Raw genomic sequence first — 22,149 nt, forward strand, 5'->3', positions numbered from 1 at the left:
CTTGTTTTAAATATTTATAGAAATCAAAGCTGCTGTTTCACAGCTGGAGCTGGGCAGTGGCACCAACAGCCCCTGGGCCAGCCCCTCTCCCCTCAGGCACAGATCAGTCTGTTCCACTCAGTCTTGTGTGCAAATGTAAAACGTAGAGAAGCTCCTCTCTGCTGGCCCAGACAGGTTGGGATCTTCATCCTCAGCACTCCTCTTCCAGCCGAGACCCCAGCACCAGCAGGAGTCCCTGCCACCATAAAGCGCTGTTGGACTAGCAGATGGAGGTCCCAGGGGTCTCCCTGGACACCCTCTGTGGAGGGAGGGTGAACCCTGTCAAGTTCTGGAGTGTGCAGGTCCAGGCCCATAGGCCAGCAGCCAGGAGGGGCCATAGAAGGTTGTGCAAGAGAAGCTGGCCTAGAAACAGTCAGGTCAACCACTGGGGTTGGTGATAAGGGCCCTTTGAGTGGCTGGGCAGGGAGGGCAGTAGAGCCATGCAGAGTCCGTGCTGCTCCGGTGAAGCACATACTGGCCATACAGCCAGCTAGTACTGAGCATTTGTTAAGCCAGTGGGGCTACAGAGGGAGGTGTAGCAGAGAGACATGGGCTGCTGTTGCCAGCAATGAGAATAGAAACAATTGGCTTCTTCCTCCTTGGCGCCTGCCACCCCGTCTGCCTGCAGTGACCTGTGCCAGGTTCCTGGCAGGGACACAGGTGAAAGTAGTATGGAGAGGGCACAAGGAGGCAGGTAGCAGGAGGAACAACAAACCCTTTGGGGAAGAACTTGGAGCACATGGCCCTTCCCTGAAGAGGCTAAAAATCCATGCAGACGTTGAGATGGCAGCTCAGTCTGCAAGGCAAGGCAGAGGGGACCAGGCGGCAGGATTATCCGTGGGAGGAGAGGATTGGGCGGCTGATATTGCTGTTTGTCGTCATTGCTGTAAGCTCCCATCTGCAAAAGTGACAGAGACCTTAGAAAGGCAGACAGAGGTTTCCAGGTTCCCCAGCTACCCAGCAGGGTGCCATTCACATCCAGAGCCATTCCCATCAGGCTTGTGTCCTGGGCATTGCCCACCCCCTTGGTTTGGCCCTGCTGGAACAGCAATAGATACAGTAGCCAGAGTCCCAGGTCAGCCTCACTGCCAGCTTAGCTTGCAAGATAGGAAAGCAGAACTGAGAGAGGCTCCCCTCCGCCCCCCTATGTGGAGGGAGAGGCCCCAAACATGACCAGCTGGGGGATTACATTTTAGTGTGCTGGAATTGTTCATGGATTCGTGTGCACACTGCTGAATGAGGAGGCTGGGCATGGGGGCTCCAAAGAACCGCTTTCCGGAGCGTGTTTGGCAAGCCAAAGGGTGGGCAGAGAGGGCGTGGGGCATTAGGGGCCTGGGTGGGAGTGTGGCCCAGGATCTGAGGGCATTGAGTGCCCAGGCCCCCATCAGCGTGCGGGACACCTTCCCAGAGCCCTCCTAACAGTGCTGTTGCCCATGGGAGAGGCTCCCAGATCAGCTGCCACCTCCAGCTAGCTTGGGTCTGGGAGCCTGGGGCAGGATTACTGAGAGGTCTGCCGTCAGAGAGCTGGAGAAGCAGCATCCCTACCTGATGTCATGCGGGAGGCAGGACTGGTCCAGGCTGTGCTGAATCACGGCCAGTTTACATAGCGTCTTCAAACTAGGGCCTAAGGAAGGAAGGACACACAAGGCGTTAGCACTGCCAATACCCAGGGGAGATGGAACTGCTCTTGCTTGGGTGACGGGCACAAGAGCAGGCACCAGCTCAGGATCCAGATGAACTACCATGGGCAACAGCACATGGGTGAGGATGGCAAAGACAACCTAGGCTACCCATGCAGCCTGAGGGGCAAGCCAGAGGCATCACCTGCATGGAGGAGGACCTGGTTGGTTGGAATCAGAGCAGCTGTAGCCTTGCTCCAGGCCTAGATTTTTACGCCTGCGCACCTGCACTCAGTGCCTATGTCCGTATTTAGGCCACTAGAAGCAGGCAGGTTTCAGGAGTGCAGAGCCCCAGTGAGAGCTGCAAGAAGAACCGTGCTTTTGAAGTCAGGCCACTTATATTTAGAGGCCTTGATCTGGCCATAGGAGCTGGCCTCCAGTTCCCAGGCTTGAAAGATCTGGCCAGAGGGCAGCATAGGGTAGGATACAGTCATGGTGAAGAGATGCTCACGTACTGAAGTCGAGGATGTAGAGGTCAGAGTGATCCATCAGGTCAAATTCGTCCCCCATTCCCTCCTCCGGAGACGGGCTGTGGGAGCCAATCAGAACAGTCAGTCACTGCGGCAGTGCCCCTCATGTGGGCTTGATGTCGCTCTGCTTCTAGGGGTTAGGGACACTGGGTCCTACTAACATAGGAGGGACTGCACAGCAGCGCTCAGTCACCAGGGATCTGGGCTCATCCCCTTCTGCCTTCCCCTCACAGATCCTCGGCATTTAGCGTCCATCCCTGCCACACTACTGAGGAGAGCCATATCCTGGTTCCAATCTTTCTGCCCCCAGCCTCTTGCATTGCCTCCACAGCCTTCAATCGTCATTCCTTCCCAGGGTTTCTGACTAGGGCTCAACTGGCTTCCTTCCCACTTTTATCCCAGAGGTTCCCCTAACACAGCTCTGCCTCCTTCCCCAACATTAGGGTCCCTGAAGATCTTATCCATAGCCTTCTCCTTCGAACACCTACCGTTGGTAACCACCTGGATTCCCCTGTCCCTTCTATGCCAATGGCACCTAGCCCTCTCCCCTCTCCATTGAGTCCTGTACCTACAATGATCTCTTGGCTGGCTGCCAATTCAATCAACCACACAAAAAAGCAAAACCTCTTTCCTAGAAAACCTGTCCTTCCCCTCCCCATGACAGCAAAGAGCTTCATCCCTCCCAGTTAGTACTGAGGCTTCCCACCTCCATCTCAGATTAGATTCAATCATTCAGGCTGACTGCCAAATCCTGCTGGCTCTTCCTCCACCTTGTCTCAGAAACTTGGCCCTCTTCCTCTTACCCAGGCCTCGTCATCAGCTGCAGCCCTCTCTTCTCTGGCCTCTCAGCTGTCACAATGCTTCCTTTCAAGTCCAGCCCAAGAGCTGCAGCGAGAATCATCTTCATTCGCTGTTCCAAGTCTGTCACCCTCCCGGACCTGCCCTGGCCTCCAGTCTAAGTCGTTCAGACTCCTCATTCCCTGCCCTCGGAGCTCTGCTCCTGCCCAGGTCTCTCCCACTGCCCTGCTCACACCCCACTCTGCCATCCACCCCTCCCCTCCGTTTCCCCCCGTTAGGAGTCAGGTTCTAACTGAGATTTAAAGTGCATGAGGAAGACATGCCTGTAACAAAGTCACTCCTGCTCCCCCCGCCCGACTCCCAAATCAGAGGCCTCAGCCTTGTGACATCTGCATGCAGTGTCTCTCTCCTTTCGAGTGTAAGAGAATCTGGCAGGGGCCTGTTCTTACTCAGTGCTGTGAGCGTTGCTGGCCCTTCAGGGTCTGCTAATTGCCACACTCTAAAGCTCAGAGCAAACACAAGCCTATGGCCATAACGGGCCAAGGTAGGATCCACCTTCAAGCTGCTGGAAATCAGGCAGCTCTCACCTGAGGGAAGAGAAACCCAAGCATGCTGGGAAGGAGACACTGGGCTGGTCAAGAACACAGATCTGTTTGCACAAGCATCTGCCCAGCCTTCTCCAGCTTCTCCCCTTCCCTAACAGCCAGGTTCCCTGTGCTGGCCCCCCCCCCGCAGTAGGGGCAGAAGGATGTTCTGGCCCCAGCTGGAGAAAGCAAGACACACCTAGCAGGCAGCTGACTTGGGAGCAAGGTGGAAAGAATGGAATCTGGAGCTGGCGTCAGCTCACTCAAGAGAAGCAACATTTCTAGGGTCTTCTCTGCAGTCAGCAGGACCCTCTGTGCTAGGGAACACTGGGCAGTGGCAGCTTTAAGGAGAAAGAGGCCTGTTTCCCACAGCAGCAAACAGAGGCTTCTCTGGAACAACAGTTAAGCAGGCAGGAATTTTTAGAAAAGCCACTCTGAGGGGGCTGGCTAGCCAGCCCCTACTTAACCCCAATGGTGGGAGTAATTGGTGCTGCATAGAGCACCCCTTCACCGAACTAGGGCATGCTCCCACCCCAGACAACTGAATGTACGTAGAGTGAAAGGGCAGGACGGGTGCTGGAAGAGAGTGCAGTGAGAAGCAAGGAGAAAGTGCCCGTCCTACTGTAGCCAGACAGGGAGGGACAGATACACTGGCTCTCGGACAGGATTATTTACTCCACATTTCAAGACAGTCCAAGTATGCATGTGGATTTTAAAGCACATAGAACAGTGGTCCTTTAAACAGCAGGGACCAAACCCTAACTATAGCAGAACTGCTGCTGAGTGTGGAAACGGGCAAGGGCTGGAGAAAAAGCAGTAACAGTAAAACTTAAAAGGAGAGGCCAAGGTCAAAACTAACCTAGACTAAGAAAAGTTAACAGAGGCTGATCAGCAAGGGCTGGGAAACACCATGGCAGGGAGAATACTAGAGCATCCCTCCCCCACCCCACATACCACACACGGGTTAGTACCCAACTCTCATATGCTCTTCAGGGAGGGTTAGATGTCTGGGGGACCTATGCAATCAAATGGAGAACTGAAGGCCCACAACACTCTGGGAGACACTTCGTAAGCTTTCTGCTTATTTGTGGCATGCAGTCGTGCCACTGAGTCTCCATGTTCATTTCTTGGGCTGCATAGACTTCGCAGATAAGTAAACCATATTTCTTTTCTTGGAGGTCACAGGACAGAGAGCACTGACCCCCCTAGGGATGAAACCAGTGCATGCAGAGAGCCAGGCAATTCCAGAGGTAGAAGGGCTGCTCTGGTATCACTCTCAAATACTGTCCTCAAAGAAAGGTGCTTCTGGTGCAAATTGCTACAGGCCAGTGAAAAGAGCAGCTGCTGAACTAGTAGCTACCAGGACTTCCCCAGAGCCCATGAGCAGACTGCCCCTCACACTGCAGGTTTGTAGCTACCAATTGCTAGTGCCCATCATCTTAGGGTAAACGTTTAAAAACTGAAAAGCTAGATTCTGCAGATTCTAGTGAAATGTGCCAAGTGCGACACCCCCTGCTTAAGTAGCTAGGTGCCAATGCTCCTCATGCAAAGATCAGCCCTTGGCCTGGCCCTCCCCTCTGCAGGAACGGCCCCGCTTGGCTCTGGCTCAGAACCTCCCCAAGTTTTTCAGCAGCAACATGAACGTGCATTTGCAATGATCTGCAGCACACTGAAAGGTGAATAAGCAGGGCCCCGCTGGCCACACTGCTCTTCCCAAGGTTCCCTGGCTGCTCTCTAGCAAGTCATTTTTATAGAGTCATCACTTTCTGGGTCTCAGACAGCTTCTCTTCCTAGTTAACACTATTTTAAGATGCATTTCAGCCGCTCCATTCAAATCCCAAAAGAGGGAAGCTGGACAAAGTTGTAAGCAACTAAAGAAAGGTCATTAAGGCTGGAAATGCTCATACAGCCTTAACCAGGGAGTCATTGTAACCGCCAGTTAGAACTACTTCATCTCTGCTTTAAACCAGACACAGGTGAACAAATTCAGAGACCTGATTGGTTAAAGGAATGGTACCAAGTGATCTCTGCATCACTTGTTTCATGCCAGTGCCAGCTCATTTGGAACCTGAAGTTGTTCTCATCTGATGGCTGTTTTATGACTTGTGAAAGGAGTTCCAGTTTTAGGCTAGCTCCTAGCCGATAGGCACCCTCATCTCAAACATCCTCTGCCTGCAGTCTCAATAGAGGAGCCAAGCCCTGCAGGAGCCAAAGTGACTTAAATTCCTTCTCTGTGCAGGCAAGAGGCACATTGGCAGGACCAGTGTGTCCTGCATTAATCTGTCCTGTGAATAAGTACAAGCCAATCTCCATGGTTGAGAGCAGACAGAATGCGGAGGCAGCTAGCCTTCCTAGTCCTCACTCCAGCACCGAGTGCCGGGGCATGCTTACCACCCTGCCACCATGAGTGATCACTGCAGCTGCCATATTGGCAGAGACAGCACCTGTTGCTGATGAGTCCCATCTGTCTGAGCTCAGGAAAGAGCCCTTTAATCCCACCATTGCGTGGCGGTTTCATAGCCAGGATAATCTAATCTTATCTCACATCCACGTCACAGGAAACCCTAATGCATCCCGTATCTTTCAGAGGGATGGCCAGCAGGCACCATGTCTGCGGAATCATCACCAAGCACTGAGGGGCTAAGGGAAGCTCGAGTTCAAGGCCAAGAGAGCAGTTAAGGGATGAGATGTCACTGTGAACAGCTCCCAGGAAAGCGTCTCAGGGCACCTCCTCCTCCACTATCAGGCCAGATGCCAGCAAAGCTTCCTGCTTCAGGCCCCTCTCCCATGTGGCCAGCTGCTTCCATGACTTTGCAAAGATGGAGGCTGGAGGAAGTGGGGGGAGGGGGAGGGGAGGAGGAGGAGGAGCGGATGACTCTGAAGCAGCAGCAGTGATTGGGAGAGGGCTCCTGGACTGAAAAGCAGGGGCAGCCAAGCTCATTGGGAAGCCCACGGTTCCTTTCCAGATTCCTTTCCAAGTTACATATTGTATATTCTATGCAAAAGAAACCCCACTCCTAAACACACAAGAGTCAGGAAATACACAGCCTAAGGCCAAGAATGCTTCCCCTTTGGAGGGTCCAACAGAGTTTTCCTGGTACCCTTAAATACACATAAGCACCGTGTAATGAAACATTTACGGAGGGCCCTTCCTCCCACACCCCCACAAGTAGAGCCTTGTGTGGATACAAAATTTGTATCCGCATCTGATCTACGAGCTGCAAAAATGATCCAAGGATATCGGCGGATTTGCAGGTCCTTGGTGTACTGTAACATTATACTGGAGGGAATCTCGCTGGGTAGTAACTAGAGGCTATACTGTAATCCCTGTGACCCAGAGGCAGAACGGGCACTCTGCCTAAGCTCTGCACTTCATTTCACTGTTTTTGGGGTAGCCACAATATTACATCAATATGTTTTACTTGGAAAGACCCTGCTTGAAAATATTAAAGCTGTGGCAGAAGCATGGAGAGCTGGCTGCAGGCAGGAATGCCATGGAGTCTTGTGGCCAGCACATGGGTAGATTGAGCCAACCTGTGAGTTTCTGATTTAAGCGCCTCACATCTGCCAGTGACAGGGTTAGGAGATGCAAAGAAGGAACTCGCAGCCTGGTCCATGCTCTCCATCCAGGGATCCTGAGCCCCACAATCCTGGAGGCTGGCTGTGTCTAGGACTCTGATGGAGGCAGTGTGGGAGGGAATTGATGTTTGTGCTCTGGGAGAGAACATTGTATTTCCCTGAAGGGTCTGGGGAAGGCTGGTTTGGAATGGGCAGACTGAGGGTCTCTGGATGGAGTGCAGGAATACATTTGGACCACATTGCATCAGATACATAGGCTGACTGGCCCAGCTTCTAAAGGACTCCTCTAAGATTAGCACTTAGACAATGAGGCACTAGGCAGGGGCAGCTCTCACAGCAGGGAGACAACAGTTCCTTTGGACAGGACAGGCAGAATATAGAGGGTGTCAGCTTCCCTTCACCAGAAGCCAGCCCCTTCTGCCACTCTGCTGGTGAGGGGCGCCTACTGTTATTGTTTCAGGAGTTCTCTTTAATCCCTTGCTCAGTGCTGAAATTTTATCTCTGCCCTTTCTCCCGACTTCCTGGTGACCTGCAGCCTCCTGCAGACAAATGTAGACTATAGGGAGCTCTCTATTTACAAGGACTTCCTGGAAAACTTCTTATCAAGCCAGCCAGCTCCAGAACACACCTGATAACTGCCTGCAGGAAGTGAACAAGCCTCTCTCCCAGGCTAGCTAGCCCCTCTCCCCAGCTGTGAGACAGAGGCCCAGCCATCCTCATCTGCAGCAGCTCCTACTATCCACCGTTAGGTCTGAAGAAACACAATGTTGTTTGCAAGCTATTCAAGTCCATACATGGAGAATGTTAAATGGTTTATTCTCAATGGGTCTTAAATCTGCTCAGCATAAACTGCGATCATGGAGATGGGACCCCAGGCACACATGCTCTGTTAGGCTGGCCCGTCTGCAACATAGCTTTCAGAGAGCGCCTCACTGATTACAGGAGGCACCAAGCAGACTTTCTACCCCACCCGAATTGCTCATGTCAGAGCTTTTCACTCAGCGCACTCACTACTCCCGGGCCATTTCTTTGAAAAGCACCCCCAGCGTCAGTTTCCCATACTTCAACTGTGGCAGTTCAGAAAGTTCAGCTGGAATCCTTCAGGAACTATCACGTGAGGCTAAGGCTGAGGTGGCCCATCCTTCAGCCCACATATATCCCAAGGGCTACACCAAAGCCTGTACAGATTGACACTGAAGCCCTTGCCTGGTCTCTGCCACCATCAGTGCCCAAGGGCTCTCAGCAAGCCATGCTAAGGGCCCTGGGAGAGCCCCAGCCCAGATCCAGAGTGTTTGATCCACTTAAGGCTGATGAGGCTAAAAGGCGTTTCAAGCATCTGAACTAACATCTGGTTGAGAACTTAGAGCAGATTTGTAAACAGGCCACACCGCTGCAATCTGTCACTGCCGAGAGTTCAGAGGCTCTGAGGAGGTGCTGGGGCATTTCCTTGCTTTTAGCAGCTGCTAAGTCTCTTGGCCACATCCAGTTGCCCTGCATCCTGCTGGGGTCACTGCCAGTGTTTGACAACTAAATCTCTACTCCAGGGCCCCCCCTTAGCTAATGAAAACTTCAGCTAGATGCACTTTTGCAAGAGCTGCACAGAAATTGTCACCCGGCAGTGGATCACTACCCTGAAATATAGCTATTGTCATCACATGGAGGGGTCCACAAGCAGCTCTAGTGACCAGGAATTCTGTATTCATCCCCTGATAAAGTGCAGGCAGCAACCTTCAGCTATGGGGCAAGGAGGGGCAGAAGGGATGTTAGTTCATCACCCCTATTTTACTGGAGAAACTGAGGTATGGAGAGGTAAGAGTGAGTCAGTGATAGGCCTAACATTAGGACCCAGAAGCTGTGACTCCCTGCTGCCCACTAGACTGCGCTTTGAGAGCTGGCGAAGGTGAAATGCACAAGGAGAGTGTGTCCTTTTGCTTCTGTGTGATGAACAAAACACTTGGAATCCCCCTCACCCCTTCTTTGGAGAAGGAGATGACCGGATCAGAAAAGACAGACTAGATGATTATGATGGTACTAGTGCCATTTCAGAGTGGGGGGCGCAACTTTAACCTTGATTCCAGGGGCTACGTGGGCACCTGAAAACTCTGTTTGGAACACTTTAGCAGTGTCCTCTTGATACATGAAAACATACATTGGTTTTTGCAAGTTTTCCATATTAAAGGAAGACGACAAAAAACATGGTTGAAGACTTGAATGAATGTTGTGCGTCTGACTAGTTCTATTTAGCCACATCTTCAGCCATATTGTGTGTTTTAAAATACATACCAAATAATTTAGTAAACAAACCCAATAATAAGTATATTGTTTTAAGCCCACTCCTCCAAACTGATCCATGCAGGCTAGCCTCTGCTAGGGCAGCTGCACTTGCTGCTGCTGCAGCTCGCGGTGCCTGGCACTCAGCCTGCAGCCCAAGGCAGTCTCCACACTGTCTCATCTTGCTGGAACACACGCACCCCTTTTGGCACCTCTGTGGAGTGGAGCAAGCTTGGTGCTGCATATGCTGTCACTCACTGCTCTGGGAGGTCACCCACAGCAACCACGCATAAGGCTGGCCCCGGTGGTACAAAACTGAGAGGAGGGTAGGAGGGAAGGTACCTCCCCACCTCTCCCAAAATGGCAACCCTTCTGGCCTTAAAGTCTGTGGAGGCCATTAATGCAGAAAGACAATGACCACAGGGCTCCAAGGTGCCCTGTACCAACATGGAGGAAACCCTGGGTGCAATTTCAACTTTGCACCTGCAGCAGAATGGGAAGGAACCTGCTTTTCTTGGTTCCAAGTTCATGTTGCCAAGCCCAGGCCCAGCAAGAATGCAGTATTGGGAGCCTGTCTGCATGATGCCAGAGGCAGAAAGCCTCATGTGAACTGATCCAATAGATACAAGAGGTGGGGAGTGTCAGGGCTTGACACATCCTGATGAAGATTCAAGAGTCCGCATCCTTCCACTAATAGCTAAAGAGCCTCTTGGTGCTTTGGCCAGACAGACCTACCTTGGGCACACCTGGGTATTGGGCAACAGTACAGTGCTGATGTGTCGGGTTCTGGGGGATAGTATACAGTACTGGTCCCTTCGCGCAAGTTGGAGGAATTTGGTGGAACATTGGCAGGTACACAAAAGAGTTCCTTGCAGAGGTGCTTGGTCAGTGAGAGTCATGTGGGGGAGAAGTTAAAAAGGTGGTTCACTTAACTGGCTAATTCCTCGTTTTTAAGGGTTTACCTTGGCAGGTTGGTACATAAGCAACCAAACTGTTTTAACACAGTTTGTTGGTGGAAGATCCCTAGCATGTGTCATAGGGGCAGTGTAATATGGGGGTGTGACTATGGGGAGAAGAAGGGTGTGGCATAAGGACGAGATGGGGTGGCAGTGGATAAAGGGAGCGAGCAAGGAGGGGGGTATATGAGCGGGAGACAGGGAAGATCCTAGCAGGCAGAGAAGATGTCCATTCTGATGAGCCACCTGCTGCTTGAAGAAACATTGTGATGAACCAGAGGTGTGTGTCAGCGTAGAGATCTTCTCTGTCCAGGACACACACACCCTTCCCCCCCATCCCTAACAACCCCTGCTTGAGACAGGGGCTCAGTATCTGGGGATGTGGAGGATACAGCAACTACAGGAGAGTTTTGGAGGGCCACCTATGCCATCGACAAGTTTAGGCTTGAGATTAGGCAAAGGTTTCTAACTATCTGAGGAGTGAAGTTCTGGAACAGCCTGCCAAGGGGAGCAGTGGGGGCAAAAAACCTAACTGGCTTCGAGACTGAGCTTGATAAGTTTATGGAAGGGATGGTGTGATGTGACAGCCTACAATGGCATGTGGCCCATCGGCTCCTGCCAGTAGCAAGAGTCCCCAACAGCCAGAGACGGGACACTAGATGGGTTGGGCTCTGAATTACCGCGGAGAATTCTTTCCCAAGTGTCTGCATGGCAAGTCTTGTCCACACACTCTGGGTCTAACTGATCACTGTATTTGGGGTTGGGAAGGAATTTTCCCCTGGGTCAGATTGGCAGAGACCCTAAGGGTTTTTTGCCTCTCTCTGCAGCATGGGACACCAGTCTCTTACAAGTTTAAACTAGTGTAAATGATGGATTCTCTGCAATTTGAAGTTGTTAAGCCATGATTTGAGGACTTCAATAACTCAGCCAGCAGTTAGGGTTCTTTTACAGGAGTGGATGGGTGAGGTTCTGTGGCTTGTGATGTGCAGGTCAGACTGGATGATCATGATGGTCCCTTCTGGCCTTACAATCTAGGCATCTACCCCTCATCATGTTCTCCTCATTCAGCCCCCACCCAGACAACATGATGTATTACTCCATCCCAATCTGATGACCCTTCTTTGATCAACCTCCTCAGGGCATCAGCACCTCAGTCACTGTTGGTGTTAAAGACAAACACAATCTTTCTCCACTGTTTAAGAGCCCAGAGTTATCTAGCTGAGACATGCAGTCCCCATAAGGCAAGGAAGAAGGATAGCATCATTTAATCCCTTCTATGTGAAAGAAGAGGAGCTGACTGCAGCCTGTGAGCGAAGGAAATCCAGGGGAAGACCCCACCCCAGCACTCACCTGGTGCCCCCGAAGAGGATGATCTTGTCCCCCACTCTGCAGCAGCACTGCCTGCGGCGAGGGCATGGCCCTTTCCCCTTTGGGTCAATCTTCTTCCAGGAAAAAGATACTGAGGAAAAACCCACAAGTTTGTCGCAGGAACACGAGACCAGGCCCAGGGCTCAGCATGGAGACTGAGCAAACCTTGAGTAGCCCTAGTTACAGATGTTTACAAGCCCAAATCTTAGGCAGGCTACAAAGCATTAAACTATATAGTACATCAAACAGGGACTTGCCATGCTGAGCCCAGAACTCTACCAGATGTAAAGAGCAGCCTCCCTGTGCCCCCTCGCACCAAGAAGAGAGGAGTGTTCCTCTGGACACTGCATTCAGAAGGCCTTTAATTCCAGATGCAGAGGGAAGGCTCTCATTTGAGTCAAACACAATTTGTGGGAGTCAGCGCAGTGTGACCAGTATTGTGGAGTCTCTTAGCATGTACGTCACCCTAATGGGGTATCCCTATCCAGCAGTAATTGACATGAGGGAGATCTCAGAGCCCATCTGCCCAGCCTGCCAAACTCACCTCTAGTGCTTCAGCCCAAAAACCAAATTTCAGCCCACCCCCATCCCACGTGAAGCAACAGAATGCACAAAGTCAGTGTCTCCACAACAGGCCCAAGCCGGTCGGCTTCAGAACTGCAGGGGTGGGTTTGGTTCAGACTTGCCAGAGAGCAGATTCTGCTGCATTTGGGAAGGGGGGTGGAAGATGACCATGAATAAGAGACTGGCCAGCATTCCTTCCCAGTCAGTCATTCTCCTGAAACACAACTCTTCAGCTTCTTCCGTTGAAGGGTGCACATGGATGCAGTGCCATCTGCTGACAACTGTACTAATTGCAGAGCCTGTTCCCAAAGAGTGACACGAGGCCTGCTGGAGCAAAGAACTGGAGACTGAAGGCTGCAGAGCCTCCGTTCAGGACAAACAGCTTTGAATGGATGTTGTGCAGGGACTCCTGAGGATGGGGAAGCCGTTCAGGAAATTGCAGATATTAACTCTGTTGAGCATCATGCTAAGTAGCCTACAAGTCTGTCTTTGAGAGAAGCAGACTGCGCGCTACTCTGCCCCGCCCTCCAACAAGCACTTACCATTTCTATAGGCCTTCAAGTGCTACAAGCATTTAAATATTAATCCTCACGACACCCCAGGAGGTAGGCTAGTATCATCCTCTTCTGTAGATGGGGGACCTGAGGCACCATGCAGAGACTTGCCCATAGTCATCAGCTGAACCCTACTTCCAGGCTCACAGCTGTGCGCTCAGACCACTAAAAGAGTGGTCTGCAAAATGAGCCCTTCCTCTTGGTCTGCAGAATTAAGTTTTTGCTATCAAAATAGCAGCAGATTGGGGGTATTGGGAGAGGTCATGCTAGCATCCAAAGTGAATGGCTTCCCCCTGCTGAGTCCATGATCTCCTTCACATTCCACTCTCTCCAGGGGAACCTAACCTATCCACCTTTCGTTAGCTTCCTTGCTGAAGTTTTCTGCTTTAGATTATCTTGTTTCTGGACAGAGTGCAGTGTACTGCCACAAAGGGTGAGTCAGACTCCTCTTTTCTGGCTGGAGGTGTATGTCAGCATTACTTCTCTCTCACTTGTTTCTGGCAAAGTGATCTGAAGCCAGCACTATGGGAAAGTCACAAGCACTTAAAGTGATTTACACCAGCAATGTCAAAGAACAGCAATTCACTGCCAGATCGTTTATAGTGTGCATTTATGTATCCACAAGTTCTTTGGGGCATAGACAGGGTCCTCCAGGAAGAATGTAGGACATCCAACATAATGGGGCCCTGATCTCAACAGAGGACCTTGGGCACTACCACACTACAAACAAAGTGAGTCTAAAAAAAGTGAGTCTAAATACCTGGATCAAATTTCCAGAGATCATGGAAGTGTCTGTTCAAACGTGCGTTGTAGCCACCAAATATATACAACTCCCCATTGTAGCCAACTGCAGGGAGCAAGAAAAGACATCAGCACACCCAGGACAGAACTCAGCTAGTACCAGTCTCCCAGCAGCAACAAATACAAAGGAAAGGGGGCCTGGTTATTTCCCTTCTTGCATGCCCCCTTCATGTTTGAGGCAGCATGCGAGGTTCTTCACCTGCATGGGATTACATCATGCATCGGCTTTCCCACAGGATACACAGGTCACTGTGCATTCCCTGCCATCCCACCTTCCACCCAGAGAACTAGATATCCCTTTCACTCTCAGAGCAGGCCAGGAAGGCAGCACATCTCTCCTTCTTCCCATTTGTCCTCACTAAGCCCCTCACTCCCCTTGTTCCCCGGAGTGAGAGAGACAACTTACATGCTGAGTGGCTCCTTCTGCCTTCAGGAAGGAGTGGAGTAGGAGGGGAGTCCAGCCAGGAGTTTGTTTCAGTGTCGAACACTTTAATTCGGTTACAGTAGATCTCGTTGTTCGAGTGAAAGGGCCCGAAGCGATCTGCTCTGCCACCAAACACATACATCTTTGTCCCAATGATGGTGGCTGAGTGGAAGTCTCTCCAGCGAGCTGGTGTGCCCTGGAAACAACACCGATTGCTAATAAGTAAAGCAAGTGAAAATGCAGATTACCCCAGGAGATGATGTAACTGGAACTGGGTGGCCTAGTTCAGAGCTGAGCAGCCAGCCCACAGAGAACTTATACTCCTGCAGGTTTCAACCAAGTGAAACAGAAGCTACATAGCAGGTACATGCAAAATCCCTGAAGGATAGCAGAGGTGAACGGTTCTACATGGGCCAAAGCAATAAACAGACACTGACCTTCACTGGGATTAGAGTCCACATCATGCTGCTGGTATCCAACTTGTGGATGTCATTTGAGAAGCAGTCAGCCTGGAAAAGAGCCGTGTGCCCAATTACCCAACTGTTAGGCAGACCAGGACCTCATGGACATCAAGGCACGAGCATGGCCTAGAGACCTGGAATATCCCTCTGGAAACTGGAAGTCCACTGATTCACGTCTGATGTAAAACTCATGCAATGCACAGGATGGACAGCCTCTGGGAATGAGGCAGCTACCCATGATTTTTTTATCCCCATCATTCAGCAGGTGGACCAGGCCTTGTTTACTGGACACCATCCACAGCCTGCACTGGATTTGGAATTATTCACTGCCTCCTGGGCTTTTCTCTGGGGCTCATCACTGTAATAGCCGAGTGCTTCACAAACCAGAGAGTCTCAAGTCAACCACTGCACAAGTATCAGCTACGTTTGGAAATGCCTAGGGCTAGATTTTTCAGATTTGCTGAGCACCCACAGCTCACATGCTGTTCAAATGGCAGTTCTGAGTGCTCAGCATTTCTGAAAACCAGGCCCCAGCTGCCTCACACTAGGCATCCACAAGACAAGAAAAATAATTGATGGCCACCTGTGAAAATCCTAATGAGAATGATGCGTCCACTGCCACATGGGAAGTCTATGGCAAAGCCGGTTTCTTCTGGGTCCCAGACCGGTTCCTTAACTACAAGGCTATCCTATCTCTTCCTGCAACTCCATAGCTCATTCAGTACTCACGTTCTAACTTTTGCTACAAGTGAGGGAAGGATTTTAGATGACAGCCTCATTCACTGTCCATCCTGTGCATCCTGTGCAATGATGAGGAAAGGGTCCTGCAGACAAGAGATAGTAAGTGATTGTGTAGTTAAAGACTGCATCATAATGCATGTGCAGAAAGAGGCAGAACCAAAGTAGCCCAGGCAACATTAATTCTGGCAATTCCTAATATAAGTGCTTGATTTCATGACACTAATGGATTCTGTAGGTAATTTGGTAGGATTTTTATAAAGAGACCCAGAAGTTCCACATGTAACTGTACTGACCCCCTACACATAGTTCATTAGCAGGGTTTGAACCCAGGATTATTAGATTTACAGCATAATTCTCTAGCTCAAGTGGTTGGACTAACTCTGCTAGCAAGTAGAAGTAGCAAGCTATTATCTAGCTGGCCAGCCTTTACAGGGGTGGGAATACATTTGCTAGTGTGTTACACATAGCCAAGCATACAGAGTTGGCATACTCATTCTAAGCAGCAGCGTGTCTAAGTAAACAAGAGTTGTGTCTATCGTAAAATATCCGGTTACTTCTGCCATAAATAAGCTCATGCAATCTTATCTGTAAAATAGGGAAGGGGTGAAGGGGAAAATGACACTTGCCTGCTTCCTAGGGTAGAGGTACGAGAACTTGTTAAACAAGAAAAGAACTATTGTTAGCCAAAACAAGACTTGAATACAATTGTGCTGGCTCCTGGCTCCCAGAGCAGCACAACTGCCCTTAGGTTAACAGTACTTCAATATTCTCCTGGGGGAACTCAGCAAGGCTTGGGTACCTCTGGGGCAGATTAAACATTCAGAGAGTGAAGCAGCACAGAATAAGTTTTACTGCACATATACAAGAGGAAATTTTCCATGGCTCATATCTTGGCCAAATCTAGGTGGATTTTCACAGGGTCGGCAAAAGCACCTTTCCCTTTGACCCTAGGACAGATGTCAATTTAAAGCCTTGGCTCCAAACCTCTGAAGTACTAGATTTGTTCTCAAGAACAGGGTAATTTTTTCTCAAAAATATTCCACATGAAGCACAGACCAAGCCTAAAACATTTCAGCTCTAACTGCTAAAATTTGGCAAAGTTATCGGGAACTAAAACTAGGGATTTATGCTGGAAAGCATTCAGCAGCATTAGAGATGGGTGTTTCTGTGTGGTGCCTATAGTTGTATTCTGATTACCAGGACAAGCTGTCAGAGAGCAAGGCTCCTCAGGTGTCACTAGAATTCTCCAGACACATTAACCAAAGACCACCTACCAGTTGCTCATACCCTCCGAAGATATACATGGTCTTTCCCAGGACACAAGCTGAGTGCCCATCTCTCGCTCCTGGGACCATTCCAGAGACCTTAGGCGTGAACCACTTGTGTGTGTCTAAAATACAGAGACAATGGATGTTAAGAGCAGACACAAAACAGCAGACTCAGGGAAGGAAGACTGAATAGGAATAGTTCTTGGGAAGACATCCTTCCAAGGAAATAAAGGCCATCACCTCCCAAAAGGAGGAAGCCATCCCCTTCACCTATGTCCAAGCCAAAGACTGGAACAGTTGAAACTGCACATGGGCCATCTGCCATGAGTGCTGGTGGGAAATTCTCCAAGGCCCCCACAGACATGGGCCTTGTGGGACCTAAGTTATGTGGCAAAGCCTGCTGATTCCTGTGACAGGAATGCTCAATTCTGCAGCCATTCTGAATGTTTTTAACAAGCCCGAGTACTTCCAATCAGCACAGCACTCCTTAGGGGGCTTGAATTCTTTATCTAATGCAAGGCTAATTTGAACTGCTCAGTCGTGCAACTGAATGTTTTCAATCACCAGGCTGCACAAAGCTTTGTAGCAACTGCCCAATAGGCATTGGGACAGCATCTGAAACAGTGCCTGCCTTAGGTAGCTGAAGTACGCACTGCTCTAGATCCCACTCGGAGGGCCAAAGGCATTTCCCACTTGCTTGTGTCAGTGGATTTACTCCAAGAGTCACAGTGACGTATAAGTGAGCCCCTGTTCGCCGCTCCCCAAATCATCTGCCCTTCCCATTATTACAGTACTTGTCCCACTCCCGTTCACCCCTCCTCACCTGCACCTTCCTACTTGCCTGCCCCTCTGTTCTCATTTCTCACAAGTCCACCTGCCCCAGTAATTCCACTCAGCTCTCGTTGAGAAGTGCTCCATGGTCTGCAAGCTTTGGGGACTGGCTCCATTCAGGGGAGTCTGCATGCCCAGGGAAAGTGCCCATGCAGGGCAGTGTGAAATGGAGCCAGTGGGAGTCACTGTCAAGCGCACGCAGGCACCTGTGCTGGGAGCCCGCTGACAAGCATAGATAAGCCTTTGAGCAGCAGGAGATTCCCTTAGCGCTGCTGGCAGTCAGTAGCAGTGCTTATTTCAGGAAGTTGCAAAACTGGGATCTGTTCAACATTCTCCAAGAGACAAGAACTTCTCTGAACTTGGCCTTCAGCCAGAGTTATCTGTCCAGACTCCAACTGGAGCTGAACAAAGGGGCCTGCTGCAAGGTCAGTGTAAGCACTGGGGAGACGGTAAGCAGAGAGGGAAAGCTAGCATTGCTCCCACCAGAATTCCTGCCATGCCTGGGTCCGCTTCCAAAGCCACTGATGCCCTATCATAAAAAGCCCAGCCAAGAGCAAAGGCAGAAATCAGATGGAAGAGACCTAGGACATCTGATCTCTAGTCCACACCTGCACTGCAACTCGCCAGGGCAGGCCAGTGCCCTGCAGCAGTCCCCAGGGCTGTGTCCAGTCTGAAGTGAGTCACGCAACGGGGCTTCCACCACTTTCCTCGAGTGAATCAGGATTAGTAGTGCTCACTTCCCAGTTGGAGAGGAACTGGCACATATGCATGGAAGGCTGGCCAGGGTTTTGGACGAGGGCAGAAGCCTGAGGTCTGTCTATTAGTTTTCAATTAACACTACCGCTAAATGGCTTTAGCTGGCAGCTGCCACAGGCCCTTTGTGTCTGCAATGGTTTGCTAGGGCTGCTCTCTCCAGCTGGGTTTGTCAGACAAGAGACAGCTCCAACTGTAGTCTGAGGAAAGAGCCCACGCAGTAAGACATTCCCTCCAGACCTCAAAAGGGGCAGGCAACTAATATCCCTCTAACTGCACCCCTAGACAGCCAGTTTCTCTTCAGTCTGTGAATCCTACTTGCCTCCAGAGCCCCCTTGCCACTCTTCTGAAATCTCTCTTCACCTATGTCCCGATGCCCTAGTTCTGATCTGCCCCACCAGCTGTGACTGTCACCCCAGACTCCTGAAGCCCATTCAGACCCCTTTATTGCTTTCTCACTGTGCTGAAGCGCCTTGTCCTTACTTCACAGGCTCCACACAGCTCTGACTGGGCCTGCTCTTATTTACTCCCGCTCCCTTCTTACTCACTACTGCTTCTGTATCCTCTTCCTGCTTTTGTCTTTGCTCCCTCACGGCACAAAGGGCTGCATAGAAGAACAGCCTCCCTCTCCTGGAGCACCCGACGCCCACCCTCTTTAAGAACTCACTTGCCCTCAAACTTTTTCTAGCAATAGTTATGCAGAGTTGTGTGTCACAAAAAAGCGAGACCTGTGATCTTAGTTAAGACACAAAAGGAACTCAAAGCACAGTCTAATTAATTTTAAATCTCCCATTAGAAAAGAGCCAAATAGCAGTCATTCCTAGTTCAAAAGCAACTCAGTCAAATGCACAAACACATCCTGTTACTCTTCCAAACGCTGCTAAGCTAGCCAGAGACACCATCTCACGCTCCCAATAAAAGGCTGATACCCAGCCTCCTGCAATGTTTCGCTAGAGCAGAGGTTCTTTTATTTCTGAGGTCCCCTCACCATGCTATAAAAACTCCAGGGCCCAGTGGGTGGCGCAGTGGGGCACTCCAGCCACCAGGCATAGTTGGACTTCTATTTGGGGAGGGCAGGACCCAGCAGGTCTCGAGCCAGCTCTGCACAGCAGGGATCAGGGAGGGAGTGCCACCTCCACCCCGACTCACCTCAGCAGGCCACCCAGCCAAAACCTCAAAGGAGGGAGGTCAGTTCAAAAAGCTTGAAAACCGCTCAGGGTGCAGGAAGGGGGCTGTGTGCTGAGAGGGTAGTAGCTAGGGGCTGTGTGCTGAGAGCACCACCTCCGATCCTCCCGCAGTCGCTGCTTCCTGAGGTCTCTACCAGTCCTGGAACTGGGTCCCCCCCCCGCCTGGGCCAGCTACACAAGTAGTCAAAGGGGGCTGGGAGCTGAGCAGTCAGACTCATGCAACAGCAGCAGGAGGAGATGGGAGAGCGCTGTGGCCTCTCACTCCAAGGCACTAGCCAGAGCAGCTGCCGCCCTGCACTTCCTGGCTCCCAGCTGGCTAGGGACAGATGGGAGGAGGAGGAGTTGGGGCAGGGTGCATGTGGAACTGCCCCAGGACTGCCCCGCTCTGGTTATGGTACTGCATCTTGTGGGGGAGCAATGCCCCTCCATGTCTCCCCCAATCTCCACTCCTGGGCTTGGGGCATCAGGGCCCATGGCCCTCCTGAAGCTTGTTCCTGGGCTGCAGACCCCCAATTGAGAACCTTAGCCATCAAGTCCTGGGACGCTCAGCAGGGGAGCACAGCAATACTAACAGGAAACCCACTGGGAGTGAGAAGAGAGAGGGGAGGAAAGGTCTCAGAACACTCAAGTTGGGGAAGAGCGAAAAGCCGGCACTTACTGACATCAAAGGCGTAGAGTACATTGCAGGCTCCCTCAGTGTCATTCCGGCCTCCCCATATGTAGATGGTATCATCAATCAGCACGGCTGAGTGCCCATACCTCATATAGGGCACCTCCCTCACGTGGTCCTGGCTATTTGTCCACACCGGTGGCAGCTTGATCCAGCGCAGAGACACTGAAAGCAGAAGCCCCAGATTGCCACTTTGTTGCTTGCCCAGTTCACACCAGATGTCAGGCTGCCACGCAGGTGAACGCATGGACAGTGCAGCGTACGTGAGTGAGTGAGAAAGCATACATATGTGTAGAAACACTTGCAGTTATTCTACAGCTCACTGGGGGGAACTGAACTCTGGTAAGCAAGTAAAAAGCCTTAACTGAACTTGAACAGCTGGTAGCTATAGATAAACACTCATATAAAATCCTCTGGAGATGTTGGTGGGTCTGCTGGCCTGCCAGGGAGTACAGGGAGCAACTGAGGACACAGCAGAGAAACTGAGTAATTTCTCTGTATCAGTCTTCACCACACAGGGTGTTGGAGAGACAGCTACTCCAGCCAATTCTAGTCAGGTAATAGAAATGTGGCACTGTCAGAGACACGTCAAGACAGTGGAAAGACCAATCAGTTGAAAAGCAACGAAGTCCCTAGGACCAGACGGGATATTCAAGGAGTCTGAAGGAACGTAAGAATGAAGTTACTCTAAGTTCAAGTGTGTTCCTGGAAATTAGACCAGTGAACCTAGCTTCAGTACCAGGTAAATGAGCTGAAATGATTAAATATAGAATTGCAATAAGCAGGAAAAGGGGGAGAGAAGTAACATGGCAACATATGCAGAGGGCGAATCTTTAGATGAGTCAAGGCTAGAGACAAGGCTAGAGGCTGAGGTAAGGAACCTCAGATGGACCCAACAAAGCTAGACAAATGCAAGGTAATGCTCATCGGAAGGAATCATTTGAGCTACTCATGGACATTACTGGTTCTAAGTTGTGGGCCACGCAAAATCTCTATGCTGTGTGCAGCAACCAGAAGAGCAGACAAGATGTTAGGGTGCATAAGGACTGCAATAGAAAGTGAGAAGGAGAATATTATATTGCCCCTGTGTAAATCAATGGCATATTCTGCTGTCTCCTGGCATGCTGTTTTCAGTTCTAGTCTCCGGGGAGGGGAGGGTACGGGGGCTAGAGAGTAATAAGAGGCACAGACTCTTCCATGAGAGATTCGTAAGATTGGGATTGTTCAGAAGGAGGCAATAAGGAGCAAGATGGCAATGACATCTAAAGCAACAAATGGCATAGGAAAAAGGAAACCAGGCATTGTTAGCTACCTTTTCTAATAGGAAAACAAGGGAACATTCAGTGACTTTGAAAGGCAACGAAGCAATGGATTTAGAAAACTGATACAAGGAAATATTTTTACATAACACCCAATTAGCTTGTCACACTCATTGCCGCAAGGGATCACTGAGGCCAAGAGCTTAGCAGGAGTCAAAAATCTGACATTTACATGGACAAATGAGAACACCCATATTCCACTGGACGGGGTAAAAGGGTTTGGGTTTTCATACAGGAAGGGTTAAGAACCCTCCTGCTTCCAGGCACAAGTCAGCTATTAGCAGATGAAGTCAGCAGCAGCTTCCCTACAGACACGTTGTCCCAGCAGCATTTGTTAGAGGGTTTCTTGCACCATCCTCCAGCAGCCTAAGCATCTGGTACTGGCCAAGGTCTGAGGGTACCACTGCTCCAGCAATTCCTATGCTCTTGATTAGATTCTATTTATGGGCTTGAGGACACCGCTACGGGCATCCTCACCTAAAAGGTCTTCTGACCACAAACCCACTTAGGTCAGCATCTGGTGGGGGTACACATCTGACTGGAAGTTTCCTGCTCCTAATAAACCATCAGCTGGCTAATATAGGCCAGGCTTCTTCCAAGACAAAGGCAGGCAACTCCTTTGAGCTGTTGAGTGGAACTGAAGACACGGAACACTTCAGAGAGAAAAGCAAGTTGCCTGTAACCAAAAATGAGAGAGAAGCAGGCAATACTGTTAGAGCAGTTAAGTGGGAGCCTGGAACCCTGGAATACATTCCTCTGTCTGCAGGTCTCACTATAGGACCTCTAGCAAATCACCGCCTTCTTGGTTTCCCCCAACTGCAAGATGTGCTGT

General features: G+C 50.5%; 1 protein-coding gene across 3 annotated transcripts in view; it reads right to left on the bottom strand.

Annotated features, from left to right (window-relative positions):
* Nucleotides 1-22,149, bottom strand: part of KLHDC3 (kelch domain containing 3) — a 35,276-nt gene continuing 13,127 nt past the window's right edge. For all 3 annotated transcript variants that reach the window (XM_067533021.1, XM_067533022.1, XM_067533023.1), the window contains 9 exons: nucleotides 19,987-20,163; nucleotides 16,564-16,679; nucleotides 14,525-14,596; nucleotides 14,070-14,283; nucleotides 13,623-13,709; nucleotides 11,727-11,835; nucleotides 2,174-2,247; nucleotides 1,585-1,663; nucleotides 1-937 (listed from right to left, as the gene is read on the bottom strand). In XM_067533021.1, the coding sequence (XP_067389122.1) occupies nucleotides 871-937; nucleotides 1,585-1,663; nucleotides 2,174-2,247; nucleotides 11,727-11,835; nucleotides 13,623-13,709; nucleotides 14,070-14,283; nucleotides 14,525-14,596; nucleotides 16,564-16,679; nucleotides 19,987-20,163 (995 nt within the window). In that variant the 3' untranslated portion in view covers nucleotides 1-870. The remainder of the gene's footprint in view (nucleotides 938-1,584; nucleotides 1,664-2,173; nucleotides 2,248-11,726; nucleotides 11,836-13,622; nucleotides 13,710-14,069; nucleotides 14,284-14,524; nucleotides 14,597-16,563; nucleotides 16,680-19,986; nucleotides 20,164-22,149) is intronic.

This window comes from Emydura macquarii, unplaced genomic scaffold (genome assembly GCF_026122565.2).
Source record: "Emydura macquarii macquarii isolate MOO-44397 ecotype Brisbane River unplaced genomic scaffold, CSIRO-AGI_Emac_v2 contig_3305, whole genome shotgun sequence".
NCBI classification, from domain to species: Eukaryota; Metazoa; Chordata; order Testudines; family Chelidae; genus Emydura; species Emydura macquarii.